This window comes from Tiliqua scincoides, chromosome 1, assembly GCF_035046505.1.
Source record: "Tiliqua scincoides isolate rTilSci1 chromosome 1, rTilSci1.hap2, whole genome shotgun sequence".
NCBI classification, from domain to species: Eukaryota; Metazoa; Chordata; class Lepidosauria; order Squamata; family Scincidae; genus Tiliqua; species Tiliqua scincoides.
In genome coordinates this window covers 45,002,340-45,023,181 of record NC_089821.1, presented here as the reverse complement: position 1 = coordinate 45,023,181, position 20,842 = coordinate 45,002,340, and the positions used below count along the sequence as shown (strand labels likewise).

Below are 20,842 nucleotides of genomic sequence, written 5' to 3'. Positions count from 1 at the left end.
TTGTAGATCAAAGAAAGTTAAGATATTTTTCAATACTGGATTCAGAATTGCTATAAAATTAAGCTAGTCATCAGGATTCACTTGAAAGATCTAGGAATACCTGATTTTAAACTGATTAATTCTATTGCAGGAAACAATATGAAAAATTAAGAACTTTCAGGCTAGCTTGATAGCTGATTGGGCTATATGTGAATCATGTTTAGTTTTTAGAAACACAGAACAAGTGTAACATCTGTATAAAAGTTTCACGGAATTACATCAGCGAAGAAAGGATTAAAGAGACAGCTAGCTAAGATGAGTAGAATACAATTTGCTCTTAAGCCTTTTTTTACCATTTGCTGATAAGGAGGATGCAGTTTGAAAGGTCCTATTTTAAGTGCCAGTTTGGTCAAAACTCTCCCCTGGTTCTTCATCAAAGGAAAGGAGCCTTGGTTATTCCCCCAATTCCCTCCCACACAGAGCATTACTTTCAGACTGAGGGACAAGCCATAATTTCCCTCCCAGAGCTGGAACACTTTCTCTTCCCCTCAACTTGCAAAAGAACAGAACTCAAAAGAGCCACTTACCCTCTTTAGCCACGTGAAGTGTTTGTAAATATCAATCTCACTCTCCATGCTTCGGGCCCATCTCAGCAAATGTATTCCCTGGGTTCAGAGCAATCACAGCCTTGTTCTGGAGACCACTTTCTTTCTTGCTCTCGCTTCCCCCACCCAGTCACTCCCCACCTCTAGCAAGCTGAATGTCTGTACATATTTGCCTTCAGAATCGTCCCTCGGGCTTATTCCAAACTCTGCTACTGGAGGTATATACACAACTGTACAAACTTCGGATTGCGTTCCCCCTCCTCCCCCACCCGAAGCATCTGGCTCCCTTTTTTCTTTTTAGTGGAGATCAGTCATCAACAGGCAGTAATATCATTCTAAAAGCTTCAAAAGACGCATATTGCCAGATGGTCTCAGGAAAAATGGGGGAAAAGGGAAGCATCTGTAATGCAGTCAAAATCTGCAGTGAGAGTGTTCCCTTTTAATGGTAAAATAACAAGCTAAAAATTGCTAGGCTGTCATAGAGAAACTATGTTCAAGCAATGCCTTCCCCTCGCTTTCTGTTTCAAGAGTGGCTGGAACTCATTACCCCAAGACCCTCTATTTCCTGTCTCTGTTTTACTCTGTGTTTATCGGAATGCTCCTCAGCTTCCCGGTTTATTTCAGGCTGGGGCTCAGCCTAAAAATAAGCCCTGCTGGTTGAGAATGGCTGGTTACTCTGTTCTCACAAAAGGCACAAATATTCTGGGACGACCCCCTCTGGCTGAAGCCAAGGATCCGATAAGCTGCTTTTCAAGAAGGCGCATTGCATTAAGTGGTCACAAATATATGCCCAACATTTTTCACATTCATTCACATCGCAGTTGAGGCTACATACACTGCATTCAATACTTGTTATGGTCACAGAGTGTACGGTAGATACTTCCTATTCTCAATTTTGGTCATAACCCTGTCCTCTCCTCCGAAATACTACTCACTGTGACTTTCAGCTCAATTCTTCAGTGTCACATGCTGCGTGTGCAAGACTTGAAGAAATTAACAGGGACAACTGTAACTGAATAAACTACATGACTGACAGATTGGTTGCACTCCAGAAGCATAGGCCTGTTGGCTACTTGCAATAAAACACAAGGGCAATGTAAACCCTCTATTAGTTTCAACCAGGCAATTCATCACATTTTTCTATCACCCTTCCTCCAAGGAGCTCCGGGTGGCATACATTGTTCTCTCCTTTTGCCCTCACAACAACCCTGTGAGGTAGGTAAGACTGAGACATAGCACAAGGTAACTAGAAAGTTTCATGGCTGAGAAGGGATTTGAACCTCTATTTTTCAAGTCTAAGTATAACTCCTGAACCACTGCACAATCCTGACTCTCAGATCTGTATTTGTTCAAAGTAGACATATGCAGAACACCCTTGAGCATTTTCTACATGCAGCATAGTCCACTTAGTTTAGGTCAAACATGCTTGTGATGGATCACTGTTAAAATTCACTGGAGTTGTTACAAATGGGGGTGACAAAATGTACAGGCTATCAGATTCTCCTTTTCTCAGTCACATTTCATTCCCAGCATGGTCACTTTGCTATGCCAGGAGACAGGGCATATTTGTTGTTATGAGACTGAGGGCCCAATCCTATTCAATTTTCCAGTGCCAGTGTTGCTGTGCCAATGGGGTATGCACTGCTTCCTGTGTTGGGGAGGCAGTCACAGAGGCCTCCTCAAGGTATGGGAAAATGTGTTCCCTTACCTCAGAGCTGCATTGCAGCTGCACCGGTGCTGGAGAGTTGGATAGGACTGGGGCCTAAACGAGGTCACTAAAGACAGGCTTGCACCACTGACTGGCATTGACCATTACTAAGTGAATGGAAAAATACAACAGCATGAAGCAGAAGCACACAGCCAGACCTGGCTGTAGTGACTCAGATTCTTGTGGCATTCAGGCTTGACTACAGCAATGTATTCTGCATAGGGCTGCCTCTGAAGACTGTTCAGAATCTTATGTTACTGCAGAGTGCGGCAGCCAGGATGCTGGTTGGGGCCAAATGATCAGCCCATATGACACCCATACTCTCAGTGATACAGGTTGCCCATTCAGCTGCAGATTCAATCCAAAGTTTAAAGGTTTTGGTTACTTACAGAATGCCCACTCCCATACAAAATTGCTCAGGCCCTAAGACTGGCATCAGGGATATTGCTTTCTGGCCTGCCTTGAACTTGGCAGCATTAAAAACTGAGACTTCTGGGTGGTGACACCGCATCTGTGGAATTCTTTGCCTCTAGTGTTACTTCAGACTCACTCCTGTGCTATTTTTAAGCAGCTTTTTCATGGCTTTTGCTTTATAGTCTTATTAGATCAGTGAAACATCATTTTTTAGATTCCCGCTTTTATCTATTTAGTGGTATAGTACATTTTGTGTTATCTTAATTACTCTATGATGCAAGTTGCCCTGTGACCATTCTTAACAGAGAGGGGCAGGTTAGAAATAATTAAGACTGCAAACCTATATACTTTCCTCAGAGTCTCATTGAATTCAATGGAGTTTACTCCTAAGTAGGCATGCCTAGGACTGTGCTGTACAAGAAGACCCAAACAAAAGACAAACCTGGAACTAAGCCCCAAAGACATGCAACAAAGACATGCAACCCATCTACCATCTAGATCCAAATGTGTTTCTTGGGATTGCGACTGTACTAGATGGTCACTGGCTAAAGGCCTTTCTAACAGTCAGTACAATTCTGAAGGCAGACAGAATAACACAAACAGAGCTAAGCACACTGGAGGAAGAATAAGCTGGGCGAGGCGAGTCTGCAGAGCTGCAGAGAAGGACTGACAAAGAACCACCCACAAAGGTGAGGCAGGGGAAAGTGGAAAGAGGCAGCAACAGGAGTGGGGAAGAGGACGGATCAGGTCCAGGAAGGGAGTGGGTTTGGCAGCAGTGGCATCCGCCTAACCCAAAGCTCTTTCTTGGACCTGATACCCTGACCCAGGTCCACAAGGACCTCTGCCAGCAATTTCACTGGTGTAGATCTGAGTAGGCACCTCCATGCAATGCAGGCTTACCCCTGCATAAGAGAACAAATGCCCCCTTACCCAGAAGATGATGATGATGATGATTAACAACAGTATTTATATACCGCTTTTCAACAAAAAGTTCACAAAGCAGTTGACAGAAAAAAAAAATCAAAATTAATGGCTCCCTGTCCCAAAAGGGTTCACAATCTAAAAAAGATGCAACACCAGCAGACAGCCACTAGAAAAGACACTGCTGGGGTGAGGTGAGCCAGTTACTCTCCCCCCGCTAAATAAAAGAGGATCACCCACTTGAAAAAGTGCCTCTTACCCAGTTAGCAGGGGTAGATACCTCAGGGAATGCCCTTCCCCTGCAGAACACTGCGCAAGCAGTTTTGGTGCAGAGGCATCTGCGGGGGGGGGGGGGGATAGAACTGGGCTGTAAGGCTGCAAACCTATCCAGTGTTTCTCAAACTGTGGGTCAGAACCTACTAGGTGGGTCACAAGCCAATTTCAGGTTGGTCGCATAGCACCTAGCTCAGCCGCCATTGAAAACACAAAGCTGAAAATACAGGGTACAGAGCTGCTGGGCATGGCGAGCTCCTACTTGGAGAGAGGTATGGTGTTTTGCCCTGAATAGGTGGGAAGATGGGATGCTGGAGGGAAGGCTCTGTGGTTGGGGAAGGATCCAAGTGTGCATTCTGCTTAAATTGATGATGTCACATCCAACCATGACATCACTTCCAGGGGGTCCTGACAGACTGTCATTTTAAAAAGTGGGTTCCAGTGTGAAAAAGTTTGAGAATCACTGTTGTACACACTTTCCCACGACTAAATCCCATTGACTACAATGGAACTTACCTCTGAGTAATCCAGTATAGAAGTGCAGTGTTAACCTAGCAAGGAGTTCTCTACTTTCCAGACCTGTGGAAAGCTTTATCCACCAGTCCCGATTAGCCCATTTTCAACCGGCCCACAGGTGTACACATTTGGCCCCTGTTGCATGTATGCAACATTGGGCAGAAATGGCCCAAGTGTTTTCAGTTAATGAACCCTGAAGAGTTCCTTCTGAGAGCTACAACATGGTAAAGCAGAGTACTATTCCCTTTGTGGCCTTGACTTCACAATGCGGTCACTGAACATGGAAAAATAACTGTATCTATCAGGTGCAGGTATACTAGTTTCCAATAGTCTGGCCTTTTCATAACTGCACATACAAACATATTCCATATGGTGGAAGACTATACAAGGTCACTCCAAATTTCAGAGACCACACATACAGCTCTCTGTTTCAACAAATCAGATCACAAGTCAATTCAGTGAGTTTCTAGCCTGGAGGACAGTATATTCTGGCAAACTGTCAAGATGAATCCTTTTACCACCCACACTTCATACCACCTTCTGTGGTATGAGGAATGCATTCTTTTAAGACACCTGAGCATCCAGTCAGTGTGTGTTTGGCAACCTTCAGTCTCGAAAGACTATGGTATAAGCCTACAGCACCCAGTATTCCCAGGCGGTCTCCCATCCAAGTACTAACCAGGCCTGACCCTGCTTAGCTTCCGAGATCAGACGAGATCGGGCATGTACAGGGTGTGTGCCATATCAAAAAACTAGAAGCCATTTCTGACCACATTTTCCACTCAGGATCTTTCTGAGACTGGGAGAGTGCCTCAAATTCACACACTTTTGCTGTATCTCTTCCAGTCCCTGTGGGTTATTACTCTAATGTCAGGGGCATTACAGCTTCATTTAGCGGTTCATTTCTCTCAGAGGTTAAAAGGGGAGTGGGATGGGGCAAGAAAGGTATATACCCACTGTTACTACACTCACCAGGTACCATAAAATCTCAAGAAGAAAATATGTGAAAGCAGCCTAGGAATTAAAACTGACATCATATATTCTTTTGAACAGATTGCTCACACATACTCAGAACAACCAAGCGAACTACACACCCATCCACACTCTATGATGGCAGAAGACTATATACTTCAAGACTGTACAATTTGATGGTACCGTTTTTAAAAAGAGTTGGGTCGCTGACAAGTAACTTAATCATCGTATAAGACTCACATTTTAAGGTGTGTGGGGGTGTATGTTGCTGGCTGTCTAGTTCGGTTTTAGTTCTACCCTGTGTGTACTTCATGCACACTGTATGTATAGAAATGCAGATCTGAAAAACAGAGGGTATGTTTGATTGGCCCAGCATTTCTCCCACAGCCCTGCCGTATTCAGTTTTAAAAGACACCAATGAAACCTGGTTTGCCTTGTCGAGGAACAAGGCCCCTGCCAGATAAGGGACCATGAAGTCAAAAGGCTGAGCTGCCTCCCAACCCCATCTACCTGCCTCCGCCTTCAGTCACATGAGAACGAGCCTCCTTGACGAAACAGCATTTGAGAATAAATATCTAACATACCAATTTCTGGTTTAGTGACTCCTTCCAGATTCAGCGCTGCACCTTGACTCTGTTGCTCTTGTTTTCCTTCCACCAAAGAGGAAATTAGGAATTCAGAGGCTTTTATCTGGCACTCCTGTCAGCCTTATCGGTCAGGAATGTTGGTAAAGTACATTCCACAGAGTCACATGCTGCTTACTACCTGTCTCATAGTTTTGTGTCACAGTGGAGCTTTGGCCCCTTGTAATTCAGAGTAAAAGACTAATTGCCTGGACTTCAGCTACTACCTTCCATTTCATTAATGCCCGGGTGGTGACAAAGGTGTCTAAACTGGATCTTCTCCCCTCTTGACCCATTCATTTCTTTTCTGCCAGACCCCAGAGCCTGGCCATTCTGAAACAAAATCAGTCATTCATTGCAGTCATTCCCTTTCTTTACTTACACGTACAAAATGCCACTGAAGATGGGTCCATCTTGTCTCACTTGAAATGTTAATTTAAATTAAGTCTTTCATTTTCTTTGCAGAAAAAAAAAGTCTAACAAAGGCACTGTTTGCCAACTTTCTGCAACAGAAAATAAAAGTAAACTGTCAACCGTGCAGACGGACTACCACTTCCTGGAACATAATCTCAAAAGTTAACCCTTGCATTAACAAACACAAAGGGAACAAAATCCCTTCCACCCTTTGTATATTTGTTTTCGTGATGTCATGCTTCCCAGGTAGTAATGACACTTTCTACACACTTAAATGTGTGATGCGTTAGTGTGCCTCAGATTTAGCTCTTCATTATTAATTATTAACAGTATTTATATACCGCTTTTCAACTAAAAGTTCACAAAGCGGTTTACAGAGAAAAATCAAATAACTAAATGGCTCTTTACAGACACATTGCTCCAATTAGTGTATATTTAGAACACACATTTTATTTTTGGAGGGGAAATGGTGAAAATTAGATGGTTCCTGCTGGCCAACATTCCTGGCAAGGAATAGCACAGGCTGTCTAGTCTATATGAGCTAGCTTTCCTAGCTAAAATATGCCTATATAAAGGTGACATTTTGTTCTAGATACTTGCTCCTATCCATAGGATATTGGAAAACCAAACACAGATACTATCCGACAAGAGAGTCAGGGTCAAAGTCATCACTTACATCAATATTTTGTACTATAGAACCAATCCCTCAGTACATGTGTGCAATGCATCATACCTTATCTCAGAGGTTCTTAAACTGGGGCGTTCTCAAACTGTGGCCAAACTGGGGCCAGAGAAGCTCTGTCTGTGCATCTTCAAGGGGTGGGGAGGGGGGAATGCAGAGATGCGGTTGGGGCAATTGCACAGCTGCCAGGGCTTTTTACACTTATCTGAGCTTGTGCTGGCCTCAGGGGTGCCACCTTAGCTACGATCATTTTGGTTTATCTAATTTTTGTTACAAAAAGGCACAAGCTGTTTACAGTTTCAAAGTTCAAAGCTCTTGAATTGTGCTTGGAAACACAAATTGCCAGGGAGCCAATGGAGTTGTGGCTTTTTTTAAAAGTAGGGAGAACGTTGGTGTGATCATGTTCTTTTTAATAACTGGACTGTGGCTAACTGTAGCTTTTGAACAGTCTTTAAGGGCAGTCCCATGTAAATGCATTACCTATGTAACCATTACTCTCAACATAGAAAATTTAACCTATGAGGCTACCCCAAGTTAAATTTTGTTCTGAACAGCATTGCTTTTCTAGTAGAGGCGTGTGTTGCTTAACAACCTTCTGCTTAATGACAGACCGCATATATGACAATGGTCAAAGAACAACAAAGAGGCTCTTAATGAGGCAGTCATGTCTCCCATAGCCTGCAGCAGAGTGTCTGTTTACACAAAGAGGCTCTTAATGCAAAGAAGAGGCAAACGATCTCCAGTAGCCTGTGCAGCCAGTGAGTGTCTGTTTATACAACAAAGGCACTAAATTGGGCTGAATGTTTGCTTAACAACCTAGTCACATAAGAACACAGATCAGAGAACGTAACCCCATCATTAAGCGGTGCATGCCTGTATGTGTACAAGCAAACTGATAAATGGACAAAATGTAAATGAAATGCCTTGACTCCAGAGATAAAAAGTTCTTGTTCTTGAAATCCCTCAGTTTCATAATTTGTACTCTGGATTTATTTCTGGAGTACAGAACTGCACATGTGTAGTGTTGTAAATAAGGCTGTGTCAGATTTGGGGGGGGGAGAGCTCAAGTATGTTGAAAAGTTTCACCAAAAAACTTTCAAATTGATCTTTCCCCCCCCCCTTTTTTTTTTGCATAAGGTTTGTTGCCTGTTCTCACATCCTGATATGAAGCTTTAGCACCACAGTTGATCAGATATGGGTGTTGCACTGAGGCAATGCTGGCTAGTCACAGATCACTTTATTTAGGCAACATGATGTTATCAGTGAACCAGAATAATTTATCTGATGATGTCTCAAAGCAAAATCAATGCGAGAGCAATGCTTCCTGTCCTTGCTTAGAATGTTTGCCTGCTTTGCAACACCACTGTCGCTATCCCCTATCAATGGCAGGTGATGTGGTGTCACTCTGCAGGAGCCAGTGCTTTCACAGAATGATTTCTTGTTATTTCAACTCAGCCCTGCTTATGAACAGCACACAGATATACATTACCTGTAAAATACACGCAGCATTTCAAATACTCTCACAAATGATTTTATCGGTTGCCATTTCTTCCTGGCTGTCCAAATGGTATGTGAGTTGGTGCACATATGGTTTGTTCCTATGTATATATTGATGTGCCCTATCTTTCTGCCAAGGGTCATGGGGTTTATTGAGTTTTATCTTAACAATCCCATAAAGCAGCAGTTTCCAAACTCTCCGGGAGTTCAGGACCTACTATAAGTCTTTGCAGGGGAGGGGGGAATGCAGCGAGGTAACTGGGATATTGTGGCACTGCCAGGGCTTTCAGGGGCATTTTTACACTTACCTGAGCTCACGTTGGCCTCTGGGGTGTGTGGGGAGTCCTATAGGTACCTCTGCAGGGCTCCCCAAGACTTGCAAAATCTAAAAATAAAGGATAGCTACCCATTTCTGGTTTTCGATCACGAAACTGGAAGTGGGTAGCGTTCTTTATTTTTAGGAGACACAGTGGGGATACTTTGGGATAACAGGAGGAGATACAATGCATACTTAGAAGCAGTGAAGCAATAGATGTCCATGGCTTTAATTTCCAGGATCCACATACAGCAAAACAGAACTGTGAAAGAGGTGCATACAAAGCAGCAACTGGGGAAGCAAAAGGTTGCCTTTATGGGAACCTTTCTCCTGAAAGGGAGGTAATGATGATGAGTACCAACAGATGCATAATAGCTAACCAATCTTTGAATATAATGCAGAATGATGCACAAGTTTATTATGCAGTATTATAATTAATATTTATATACTGCTTTTGAACAAAAGTGTAGTTTACAAAGCAGTTTACATAGCAACATAAATCAATAAATGGTTTCCTGGCTCTAAAGGACTCACATTCTAAAAAGAGGTGAAAAAGAGACAGCCACTGGAAAAAGACACCATGCTGGGGTGAAAGGTAACCTGCTAAAGCCTATATACTTTACCACTTTAAAAGGTGCCTTTTTGCCCAGTTAGCAGGGGTATTTACCACATTTTTATCCTACAAAAGACTGCACTATAATACCAAATACAACACAAAGAATTCAACTGGACAGCTGAAAAAATGGTTCTCAAACCTGCGTACCTTGATTTGAAACTAAACTCATAATTTTTCCTAGCATTCTTCTTATTTCAGCGCCTTTTGTAGGCTGCAATACCACACACTTGGAAGTAAATCTAATTGAATGCAGTGGAAGTAAATCTAATTGAATGCAGACATGCCTAGGATTGCATTGTTTGTTTCATACCAGTATTACTACATTGCTCTTCTGCAAAGCATATAAAAGGCAAACTGGAAATACGATCTCTCATGTTTTATTTCTTGTGAATTAGGACAAATTATTTTTAACATTTACACGAGGTATAAATGGCAAAGCATACTAGTTTGTTTTGTCCCTTCTTCCTCTTTCCGGTCCAAGCCAGCCTGGTTAAACCAGGCTCAAGTTGCATATTCTGAATGAAAAACAAAATTCCTTTAGCAGGTGCACTAGACATCTCTCTCATTTGCATGCCACTGAGCACCACAGCTCTCTAAACACAACTAGGGCTTCAGAGTAGTAAACCAGCATGCTTCTGGCCATAGGTAAAGAAAACAACAGTGGCACTTACTGGGAACCTAAGGTTTCATGTTCATTTACAGCCACTGACACATTACTGACAATTTTGAAATGTTTTTTTTTAGCCCTGCTCCAAGCTCATAAGGTTCTCTGTCATTGCCTCAAGGTAAAATCTAGAGTGTAGAACGTGTAAATAGCAATACTTTGGGGTAGTTTTAAAAACATACCCACAACTATAAACATGTTCTGCTTTTCACTCAGTTGCCAAACAAAGCAGCAGGCATGATTGAGATAGTATAAGATGACTTTTTAATGAAAAATGGCCACTTTTGATTGTCTAGGTTTGCATCTTTCAGACCAACAGGTTTCGAGAGAACAATACTGAATTATAGTTCTATGATGATAATGTAACACAAAGTTTATGAAGAGTCAATTAATTTGCATATTACTTTGTTTAGCACTAGCAAAAAGAGCCAATCTATTTATGGGGAAAGGTTGCAGTTGTCCTAAATTTTCCATTTGTAAAGTCCATATGTGATATTTATTTATTTATTTATTGGATTTGTATTCCACCTTTCTTCCCGAAGGGCACCCAAGACAGTGAAAAATACCCAAGGCGGTATTTGACTGCTTCGCTGAGGTCTTGTGATCAAGATGTTAAAAAGTTAGCTAGCTCTCTTTCCGAGCACTCCAATAGGACCAGATTTTAAGGACTAAAGTCGTAGGCAGATGTAGCTCTAATCAGGGGTGTGAAATGTTTCACATAATGGGCCAAACAGCATTCCCAGCACCTGCTGAGGGCCAGAAGTGACATCATTAAGCAGTGATGTCATTAAGCAGATGTCCTCTAATCAACCTTCCTGGCATTTAACCTCTCTAATGCCATTTACCCCCACCCTGTATCTAAGGTAAGTATAATCAACAATATTCAGTAACTTGACTTTGGTTCTTCACAGATGCTGGCCAGAAAAAGGCACTTTGTTCTCACATAGAAACTCATGAGCTGCAAATGTGCAAATCATCATGTTTCTATGATATGAGAAACCCCAATTGTCATGCAGACTGCCCTTTCAGCAGCACCCCTTCGCTCACAGCATAACTTGAGCTCCAGCTGAGGGACAGTCTGCAAAGTGATGCCTCAGTAGCACTGCCAAAAGGGTGGCCCACATGATAATTGGGCTCTCCCAGCACCTTGGCATTGTCTCCCCTCTCTTCACCCCTCTGGTTCTGCCCCTTCTGAGACCTCTTCCCATCTTTCCCTCCCAGAGAATTGGCAGAAGTGTACTGCTGAAAGGGTGGCTCTGAGAGATCCCATTTATAATAAAGTTTCCAAGGGCCTGTGGGCCATCTGGCCTGTGGGCCTTATGTTTGACACCCTTGATCTAGATCAGGGGTGGGCAAACCCCAGCCCGAGGGCCATTTGCTGCCCTTGGGGTACCCTAATCTGGCCCGCAGGGAGCTCCCCATCTCCAATAGCCTCTGGCCCATCAGAGACTGTTGGAGCCCATGGTGGCCCATAACTGCTAGTTGCAACTGCCAGATGCGAGCTGTGGGTCAGATTAGAGCAAGGTCTTTTATAGTCTCCACGTGTGTTCTACTTTTTCCTGGGCATTATTTTAACCCGCTCCCCCAATTGCCTCTGAACAACTTTTGTCTCTGTGTGTTTCTGACTTGGTCTGTATGTTTTCACTGTGTAAGAGGTGTGTAGCAAACTGTTCATAGTTCTCATGTGGTTCTACATGCCTGTATTATAGTTCTCATGTGTATGATAAATAAGCTCAGTAAAATCCATTCATTCATATAAGTTCCATTTCTAATGAATTCATTTAAGTAAATTTATTCAAATTTGAAATGTAAATTGATACTATTTTTTCCTGGCCCCCAACACAGTGTCAGAGAGATTATGTGGCCCTCCGGCCAAAATGTTTGCCCACCCCTGATCTAGATAGAAGGTTCTGACAACATACAAAGGAACAGAAATTGACAGGCTGCTTTTCAGGTGTTGGGGGGGGGGGCAAGCAAGAGATTGCTCCCCAAAGGTGTGCAAAAAGAAGGCATTTTTCAGGGGTAGAAAACATTTGCACTGCAACTCCCATCCTCATTTCAGCTCAGCTGTAGTTTGAAGCCAAGTGGCCGCCTCTATTTTCCAGAAAGAAAACCAGTCAATGCCCAAAGGGGACAAAGGCTTAGCAAACTCAGTTACAGATCTGGACTACATTGCAGCTATTCTCATTGAAGGTGCAGTGAATTTTGGTACAAATCCTTGCAGTAAATTTAGAAGTAGCAATTCTCAGGGTAACTTAGCAACTATTTCACAAGAGGTCTTGCTCATTGCACCAACTTACTGTTTACTTAGCTTACTGGTGTCCCTGTTCAAGCAGCTCGTTACAAAATAATTCAGAGATAAGACTGCATTAGAGTTGTTTTCATTGACCGGTGGAAATAAAACCACAAACTTTCTAAATTAACTTAAAAGCAGAATGCCAGTATAAAAAGGGCACCCACTTTCTTTAAAAATGTAAGTTCTAACTAATTTGCTATTTTACAGACTGCAGTTCAAAACACCACAAATGCATAACTCCTACACAAATGATAGGTTAGGATTTGGGTCAATTTGAATTTCTACTAGTGCGTTATATTTTTTTGGCATCCACAGTCAGACTGGTATATAATTGCACAGCTCAACACCACAAACGTTTCCAAGAATGGATCTTTTGTGTCTTCTTTTTCTCAAAAATTATTCCAACCAGGAATTTGGGGGGGGGGGAGTGCAAATATACCATTACAAATACTAGTGCCAGCTCTATTTCTTAAGCTAAAGGGACTTTCTTAGCCATATTTTCCACAAAGGCATTTTAATATATTTCATTTTCCTGCCTTTAAAGAAAGCAGAACACCAGCCAACAACAACATTTTTATGAGAGTCATGTGTCATATTATGTCAAAAGCAAGATCATGGAATTGAAGTTTCAAGGTGACCAAAGGGATGATATGCCCCAAAGCAAAACTGTAGATGCAAGAAAGCGAAAAGACTGCCACTTACCTAGAGCAGCGTATCTCAAACCATGGGTCCGGACCCACTAGGTGGGTCGCGAGCCAGTGTCAGGTGGGTCCCCATTCATTTCAGTGCATATTTTATTTTGAATATATTAGACTTGACACTACCATAGTACATGACTGCATTTGGGGAAATGTTACAGACCTGTACTTTTAACAAGCTTCTATGTATATACTTTTAACAAGGATAGTTGATGAGGTTTACTCCTGAGTAAGTGTGGATAGGATTGCAGCTTTTGCACGCTGCAGGACGGGTGTGCCAGTTGAATCAGGCAAGCGCGAGGGTCTGGGGAGGGTAGGACTGGGGTGTTTCAGGGTTGGAAGAGGGCGGGTGGCAGGTGGGCCAGGCCCAGGAAGGGGTGGAGCCAGGATCCAGCACTTTGGCCAGATCCTAACCCCCCTCCCTGGAGGCCCGGCCTAGGGCCTGGCTGCTCAAATCAATACCACCTCTTTATGTGGCGCAGATCCAAGTAGCCCCATTCAGGCCACTGGCACGTTACTTGGGTTAAAGGGACTCGATTCCCACTGCCAGCCCCCACCCCACACTGGATACGGGGCAGGCCAGCTGGCCTGCCTGTTGCAGTGCAGGTTAGGATTGAACTGTTAAATACATTTCAAATTTAAACTTATTGTAAACTTTTAATTTATCTGATTGATTGATCAGATTTTGTTATATAGGGGTGTTAAAAATGTTCCTGCTTGATGATGTCAGTTCCAGCCATGACATGACTTCCAGGTTAATGACATCACTTCTGGTGGGTCTTGACAGATTGTATTCTAAAAAGTGAGTCCTGGAGCTAAGAAGTTTGAGAACCACTGATCTAGGCAAGTGAGAAGGAATTTAAAGACAATCTTTTGAATGTGCACTGTCATCAAAATGATTTCGCAATAATCTTTACTGAACACTCTGCTCCTAGAAATATTAAGCAAAATAAAAATAAGTCACCAGAAGATATTTTTGAAAGGGCAAAGAAACAGGATTGTAGGCTAATTACCATTTCCTTGCAGCACAATCCTATGCACATTTACTTAGAAGTTCCACTATTTTCAATGGTCTTACTTCCAAATAAGCAAGTATAGCATTGTAGCCCTGGTTGCTCATCTTTTTGAAGATGAAAAGTGTTTAAAGAATAACTTTCAGCAGATTATTTTTGGGGGGGAAAAATCCACCTTGTGGAAAGTTAAATGGATTGCTTCAGGACAAAGACATTTGGTAACATCTGTATGTATATTTTAGTTTCTTAATGGCCAAAACAGATAGTACCTCCCCCTTACCCTGGGAAGGCTTACCTTCCTAAGGCTTACCCTTCCCTGGGTGCATGTCTTGCCATCAACACGCCTGAATCTACACAAGGAGCCTTAATGCACATAAATGCATAAAATCCAAAAGGCAAATGCAGAGCAGAGGACAGTAATTGGATTTTATCCAGGAAATTGATTACACATGGGCTTGAATGCAACCATTTGGGCCAGGTGCACCAAGTCAGAATGCTCTTGCACTTTTATTTCCTTCCACCCATATGGACTAAATAGATGACTTCATCTGATTAAGCTCAAAGCATTCTCTCTCCTTTCACCTACATTATGCCTTGTGCCACTGGAGCTTAACTTGTATTTAGGTATAAAGATCCATCCATCCAAAATAGGCAGATGTGGCTACCATCTTCTCAGGTACTTCTTTCAATTGCTGCATCACCCTTCTTCCAGAAGGGGCAACGTAATTCCAATGATAAAAATTAGATCAGGTTTTATAAAGGGTTCCCTCTGAGTTTCAAGCTACAAAGTAAAGAAACCCAACAACTGTGGTTCTAAAATATTTCCAGATGGTTTTCTTTGGTTAAAAATAAAACCCTTACTGCTTGCCTTCACTCAGAAAAAGAACAGCATTACCATTCCATTACCTCCCTTCCCAGCTGCAAAATTTCCAACACACTTAAATAATGTTTTCTAGCAGCAGCAGCAACTCCAGGTCGCTCTTTACAATACAAAAAAGACAACAGACAAAATTTCAAGTTAGAAAAAGGAATGGTAACTAAATAGGTAAAAATTTTGCTGACCATGTCAGCAACAATTTGATGGTTAATTTTTAAATGCCAAAAATTATACCCTCTCTGCAATACCATGCTGCTGAAATATTTAGCAAATCATTATGGCACCAGAGCCAACACCAGTAAGCAACCCATGATCATCTCAGCTGGTTGTTAACTGTAACTCAGCAAAAACATCTCCAAATAAGTGGTATTTTAAAGAAAACACAAAATGTGCATGCACAGGAAGACAGTGTCTCAATGGAATATTCATCTAAGTGCAGCTGTACAATGGGGGTTGCTTAATACAATCTCAGGCCCTTAACCATTAAGGGCCCAATCCTATGTGTAAGTGCCAGCTAACCACTGGCATGTGATGTCACAAATGAGCCATGAGGCACATTTATGGGGGTTAGCACTGGCCAAGCGCAAGCCCACGCTGGGAAAGTGCTGGTCAGAGGCTGTTGATCTGCTGCCAGGTGCTCCGTGTGAACTGCCCAATGGCGGAGAGGTAAGTTGGGGTGTGGGGGAGACAGGAAGGAGGTGTTCCAGGGTGGGCGGAGGGTGGGAAAAAGGTGTGGCGAGGGGTGGGAGCAGGGTGGGACTGGCGGAGCCCAGCTACAAGTCATAGTAGGTATGTGCAAGCTCTTGGTTTTAGAGGCAGGCTGCCTCTGATTGCCAGATGCAGGGGAGGGCACCAGGACACAGATTGTTGTCTTGTGCTCCCTGAAGCATTTGGTGGGCCACTATGAGATACAGGAAGCTGGACTAGATGGGCCTTTGGCCTGATCCAGCGGGGCTCTTCTTATGTTCTTGTCCTGAGCCTTGTGTCAGACTGTGCAGCCTGACATGAAGCTTCATGATTCTGTAAAGAGCCACCACAGAGTAGAATAGCCCATTGTGGGGCTACTTACCTTACTTGGGGGAAGGGGACAAATGTTCCCCTTCTTCTGAAGAGCTTCCTGTGACTACCTGGTTGCACTTGGAATGCCACAGCAGCCCTGCGCACCAGGCAGCTCAGGACTGGGCTGTGAGTTAGTTGTTTTTTGTTACCACTGAAACTGACAAGGCAATCTCAGCTTCATTTAGTTCAACAGGATTTCAGCACAACTAACTTCCAGATTGTGGAAGCAATCATATTCTCCTGTCATGTTGTCATATTGTCATATTCACAATCATATTGTGAATCATATTCTCCTGTCTAATGGATCCTGAGTGCACCTAATTGCCTGCCACATTAATTTCTGACATCCACATTTCACAGATGTCAGATTTCACATCCACATTTCAATTATTCTATATTCCATAGCAATTACAATTCAGAGCATCGGAAATAATAATAATAATAATAATAATAATAATAATAATAATAATAATAATAATAAACTTTATTTATACCCCGCCCTTCTCTCCAAAGGGACCCAGGGTAGCTTACAACAGGTTAAAAACAGATTAAAACATAATATTAAAAAACAGATAAAAACATTAACATATTAACAAATATCATAAAAACAGTAATCAGATAAAAAATCAGGTAAAAGGAGCATAGAGCAGCAGATCATAGGAATCAGGCCTGTAAAAAATACTAAGAGATGTAGAAAAGATATTAAAGATGTTAAAAAGGCCATGAACTCAGAAGGCTTGTTTAAACAGAAGGGTCTTCAAGGCCCTGCCGAAAAGTCTCAAGAGAGGGAGCCATTCTTAAGTCAAGGGGAAGGGAGTTCCATAACATTGGTGCCACTACTGAGAAGGCCCTATGTCTTGCCGTTGCCCCACGTACCTCCCTAGGCGGCGGCACTTGTAAAAAGGCCTTCTTTGATGACCTAAGAGAACGAGCCGGATTGTACAGAAGTAGGCAGAAGAAAGCCTTTATATATATATATATATATATATATATATATATATATATATATATATATATAAAGAAAGGCGGAAGAAAGCCTTTATGTACTGTACTCAAAGTCTTGCATGAACCCATGGCGTGGCCTCCTTCAGAGCGCAGGCTATATGCAGACTTAAATCCCAAATCCACACAATATCCTGCATAGGAACTTTGTGGCCACCCCGTATTCTCCCTCTGACAAACAACCCATTGGGCATAGCAATTAAAAACAGCTGTTTCAACTGCTTCTATGCACGGTCCTCCATATTTTGTGAAAATAACACTTTATTCACTTTATATGATATTCATTCAAGTGTCATCAGGATTGCACTCACAAGTTGAAAACTCTGGGATCATTTTTAAAGCGACAGAATACCCAGCTTCCTCCAAGGCATTTTTCTGCATACTTATGTTTAATATCGTATTAAGGATCTTGGTGGTAGAAATAAACATTGCTATGCTGTTGGGAAAATGCAGACCACAACATGCTAATGTTTTAATGCAGCTTTGCTAGTTACTTAGGCCTTTCTGTTCTGGACGCAAAGCGGGCTGCATCATTTCAATAACTTTGTTATCTTAAGTCTTCACATCAACAATTCACTGAATAAATCCAGTGTGTGCAGCTGAACTTCTCGAACATCTGTTGAACAGCATCTGACCCTGAAGGGGTTTGAACTTAAAAGGGAAAATGGCAGAACCCAATGAACACACACATTACATGGAGGCATCGGAAACAGCCCATCACTGGTACATTTTATTAAAAGGGAACACACCAACTAGGGTAAAGACCACTTTCTCCCAAGCTAACGAAGGGCTATACAAATGGATGCATTTCCTGATGGCAGTTCATGTATGTATGTCACCATATAAATGCAAGGGAGTGTCGGGAATATCAGGATTTGGAATGACTCCAAAAACATAGTGAACTAATATTAAAGATTAGAGGAAAAGGCAAAGGGAATTATGTTTTATGAAGGGAAAAAAAGGGGGAGGAACAAAGCGACTTGCATAATTACTGTTTTTAGCCTGGTGATGATGGAGCCTCACAAAGTCAATTGTTGATCGCATGCGATCAACAGCGAAGCCATAATCTGCAGGGCAGAAAGTTGTACCATCTTTCACCACTGACTCTTGGTGATGGAGTAGAATTAGAATATTAACCCAAGACAGGCACTTAAGTGACTGAGATTTTTAAAGCAAATGAACAATAATCTCACTCAAGGGGTGGTCTGCACTTTAAAGAACCATAACACAATACTAGGAACACAACAGAAACTTTGACCTGCAGTTCGGTAGATCACTAACTAAATAGGCCTTAACAGCTGTGAGTTGTTGGAAACTTGTAGCCCCACTTGAACTGGTGACTCAACAGGTGAAAGGTACTAGTCATATAACAAAATCCCAGCACAAATGTCTTTCTACTTTTTTCACAGACAAGTAGATGGATATACAGGTTGAATCTCGTTATTAGGAGGGTTTCATTCCTAGGCAAAAATTGAATTAAAGCAAATCTATTTAAAAAACTATGTCCCTTTGCTAGGCGATTTAAAAACAGCCTTGCTGACAGCCCCTCTGATGTAAGACAGAGACAATCCATGAATCAGTCTCCCTCCAGGCACTTAGAAGGCTTCACTAAGGCCGCAAACCCACCCTTCACCCAGGCTGCAGTGCTGGGAAGGAATGCAAAGTGATTAACTTTCTTTCACATGCTCAGGGGGAAGGTAGGGGTCACTTGCCTTGGAGTGATAAAACTGCAGGTAAAAAAATATGGATAATTAGGTTATACCTATATTAAGAGGAGCTTAATTCTGAATTCATTTTTTTTTAAGTCTACAAGGGGAGAGATCAACCAGAAACCGGATTAATGGGAATACAGGGAACGTATACCGAAGCTTTAAAAGTACTGGACAGAAGCAAGCTTATTCTAACTATTCTATTCTATGCTAACCATTACACCACAGTGGTTCCCAACATGTTGGTCTTAAAAAGGAGAACCAACATGCTGTAAGATAGAGGCTGCAATCCTATACCCACTTTCCAGGGAGTAAGCTCCACTGAACATAATGGCACTTACTTCCATGTAGATAAGCATAGTGTTGCACTGTATCAGAGTTTTTCCATCTGGAAGAGGTCCTGGGGAAGTATTGCTTCAAGGACTGAGTACAGTGGAGTGTGCCAGATTTAACCATTCTAGTATTAACACATTCCTTTACGAGGCAGAATTTGGTCCCGCATTAAGATTTCTTACATAATTAAATAGCACATTAACAATTGGGCTGCAATGTTTGAATGTGTTTTTACACAACACGCGCACGCGCACACACACACACACACACACACACACACACACACACACACACACACACACACACACAGAGCAGATATTGCAAGTAAGCCCAAGTATATGTCTATAAACATGTGCTTTAAATCAATACAACTAACAAGAGAATAAAAGCAGTATGGCAAATATCAATTACAAGAAGTAATTGCAGTTTCTAAATATTGAACAATTTCCTGTATAGAAACCTGAGAGAACATTAACTTACTAGCAAAATTATTACAGAACATCAGAATAACAGATGGATTAATGCCATTTTCTTCCTGTGTCTGATTAATACTAGGGATACAAAGGAAGCATGGAGGGAGGGGTGGAAATCAGATGCATATCCTTTATGGTATATGGCTCAGGGTTAGCTGTAAAGCAAACAATTTGTAAAAACATAGTACATGGATGGTTAGGCATGTGAATTAAGCTAAAATCTAAGAACCTCACCACAAAGTTCATCTTCCACGTGCAGAGACTCTTTCCAGTAGACAAACTGTTCGTTTGCAAAAGGAGAAACCCTGAAGACTAAGAACCAATTTAGGGCACAATCCTAACCTTGTGTTAGGATTGCATGTTTGCACCTCCTTGGGAGGAAGCCATGCCAGCGCACTGAGGTGTGCTAGAGCATGGAGACTGCATCCAGCCTCCGTGGTGACTTGTGCCAGGAAGGTTGCATCGGCCAAGCTCGGCTGACGCAGTGTCTGGAGAGGGCGGGGAGGAGGCATGAAGGAGGCGTTCCAGGGTGGGGGGGAGGGAGGTGGAGGGCATTCCAGGGGCAGGTGAGCAGGGAGTGGGAGATGGGTTGGGACCCAACCCCGTTTCCCGAGCAGAATGGAGTGGCTCCAAGCCTCTCTGTTCTACCTGGACTTGTGCCACCTCCTGAGGTAATGCAGGTCCAAGGAGACCCATTGGGGGTGTGGTGGTGTACCCAGCGTAAGGGAAAGAGTTTTCCCTTGCCTTCGGCCGACCCAATTCTGGCCCCAATCTTGCACTGGATACAGCGCAGGCTTCCTGGCCTGCCTGTTCCAGCACAAGATAGGATTGCGCTGTTAGTTGACCAATTCACAGAAAACCAAAGCCCAGTAAAACGTTCTGAAATTTAGACCGGCTTCCATTTCCCACAAGGAATTCCAATTCCCAACTGCGATACAAGACCTCAAGGACATGCAATCTGAAGCCAGGTCACTTTGTTAACAAACTGACTGAAAGCTTTCCAATGTACTAGTAGTACATATTAACTGGCAAGACAACAAGGTCTCTTTAGCATTGTAAATCTCTTCCCCAAATGGTGACAAAGGTGAAATGTGTATGACCACTTCCTAAACTGTACAGCATTTATTTTAAACACACCACCACCTTTATAACTAACCCAAATTCAGAAAGCTCACCCACTTT

At 42.5% G+C, this 20,842-nt stretch overlaps 1 protein-coding gene and 1 pseudogene across 13 annotated transcripts in view; both read right to left on the bottom strand.

Moving 5' to 3' along the window:
* The window catches only part of PPFIBP2 (PPFIA binding protein 2), a 143,934-nt gene that overhangs the window by 83,303 nt on the left and 39,789 nt on the right, over positions 1-20,842 (bottom strand). The window contains exon 1 of one of the 13 annotated variants that reach the window (XM_066638659.1): positions 567-740. The exons of the other annotated variants lie outside the window; for them this stretch is intronic. Coding sequence (XP_066494756.1) covers positions 567-614 — 48 coding nt within the window. The 5' untranslated portion in view covers positions 615-740. Of the gene's footprint in view, positions 1-566; positions 741-20,842 lie in introns of those variants that run through there. 13 annotated transcript variants of the gene reach the window in all.
* LOC136637224 (5S ribosomal RNA) lies at positions 5,047-5,163 on the bottom strand (annotated as a pseudogene).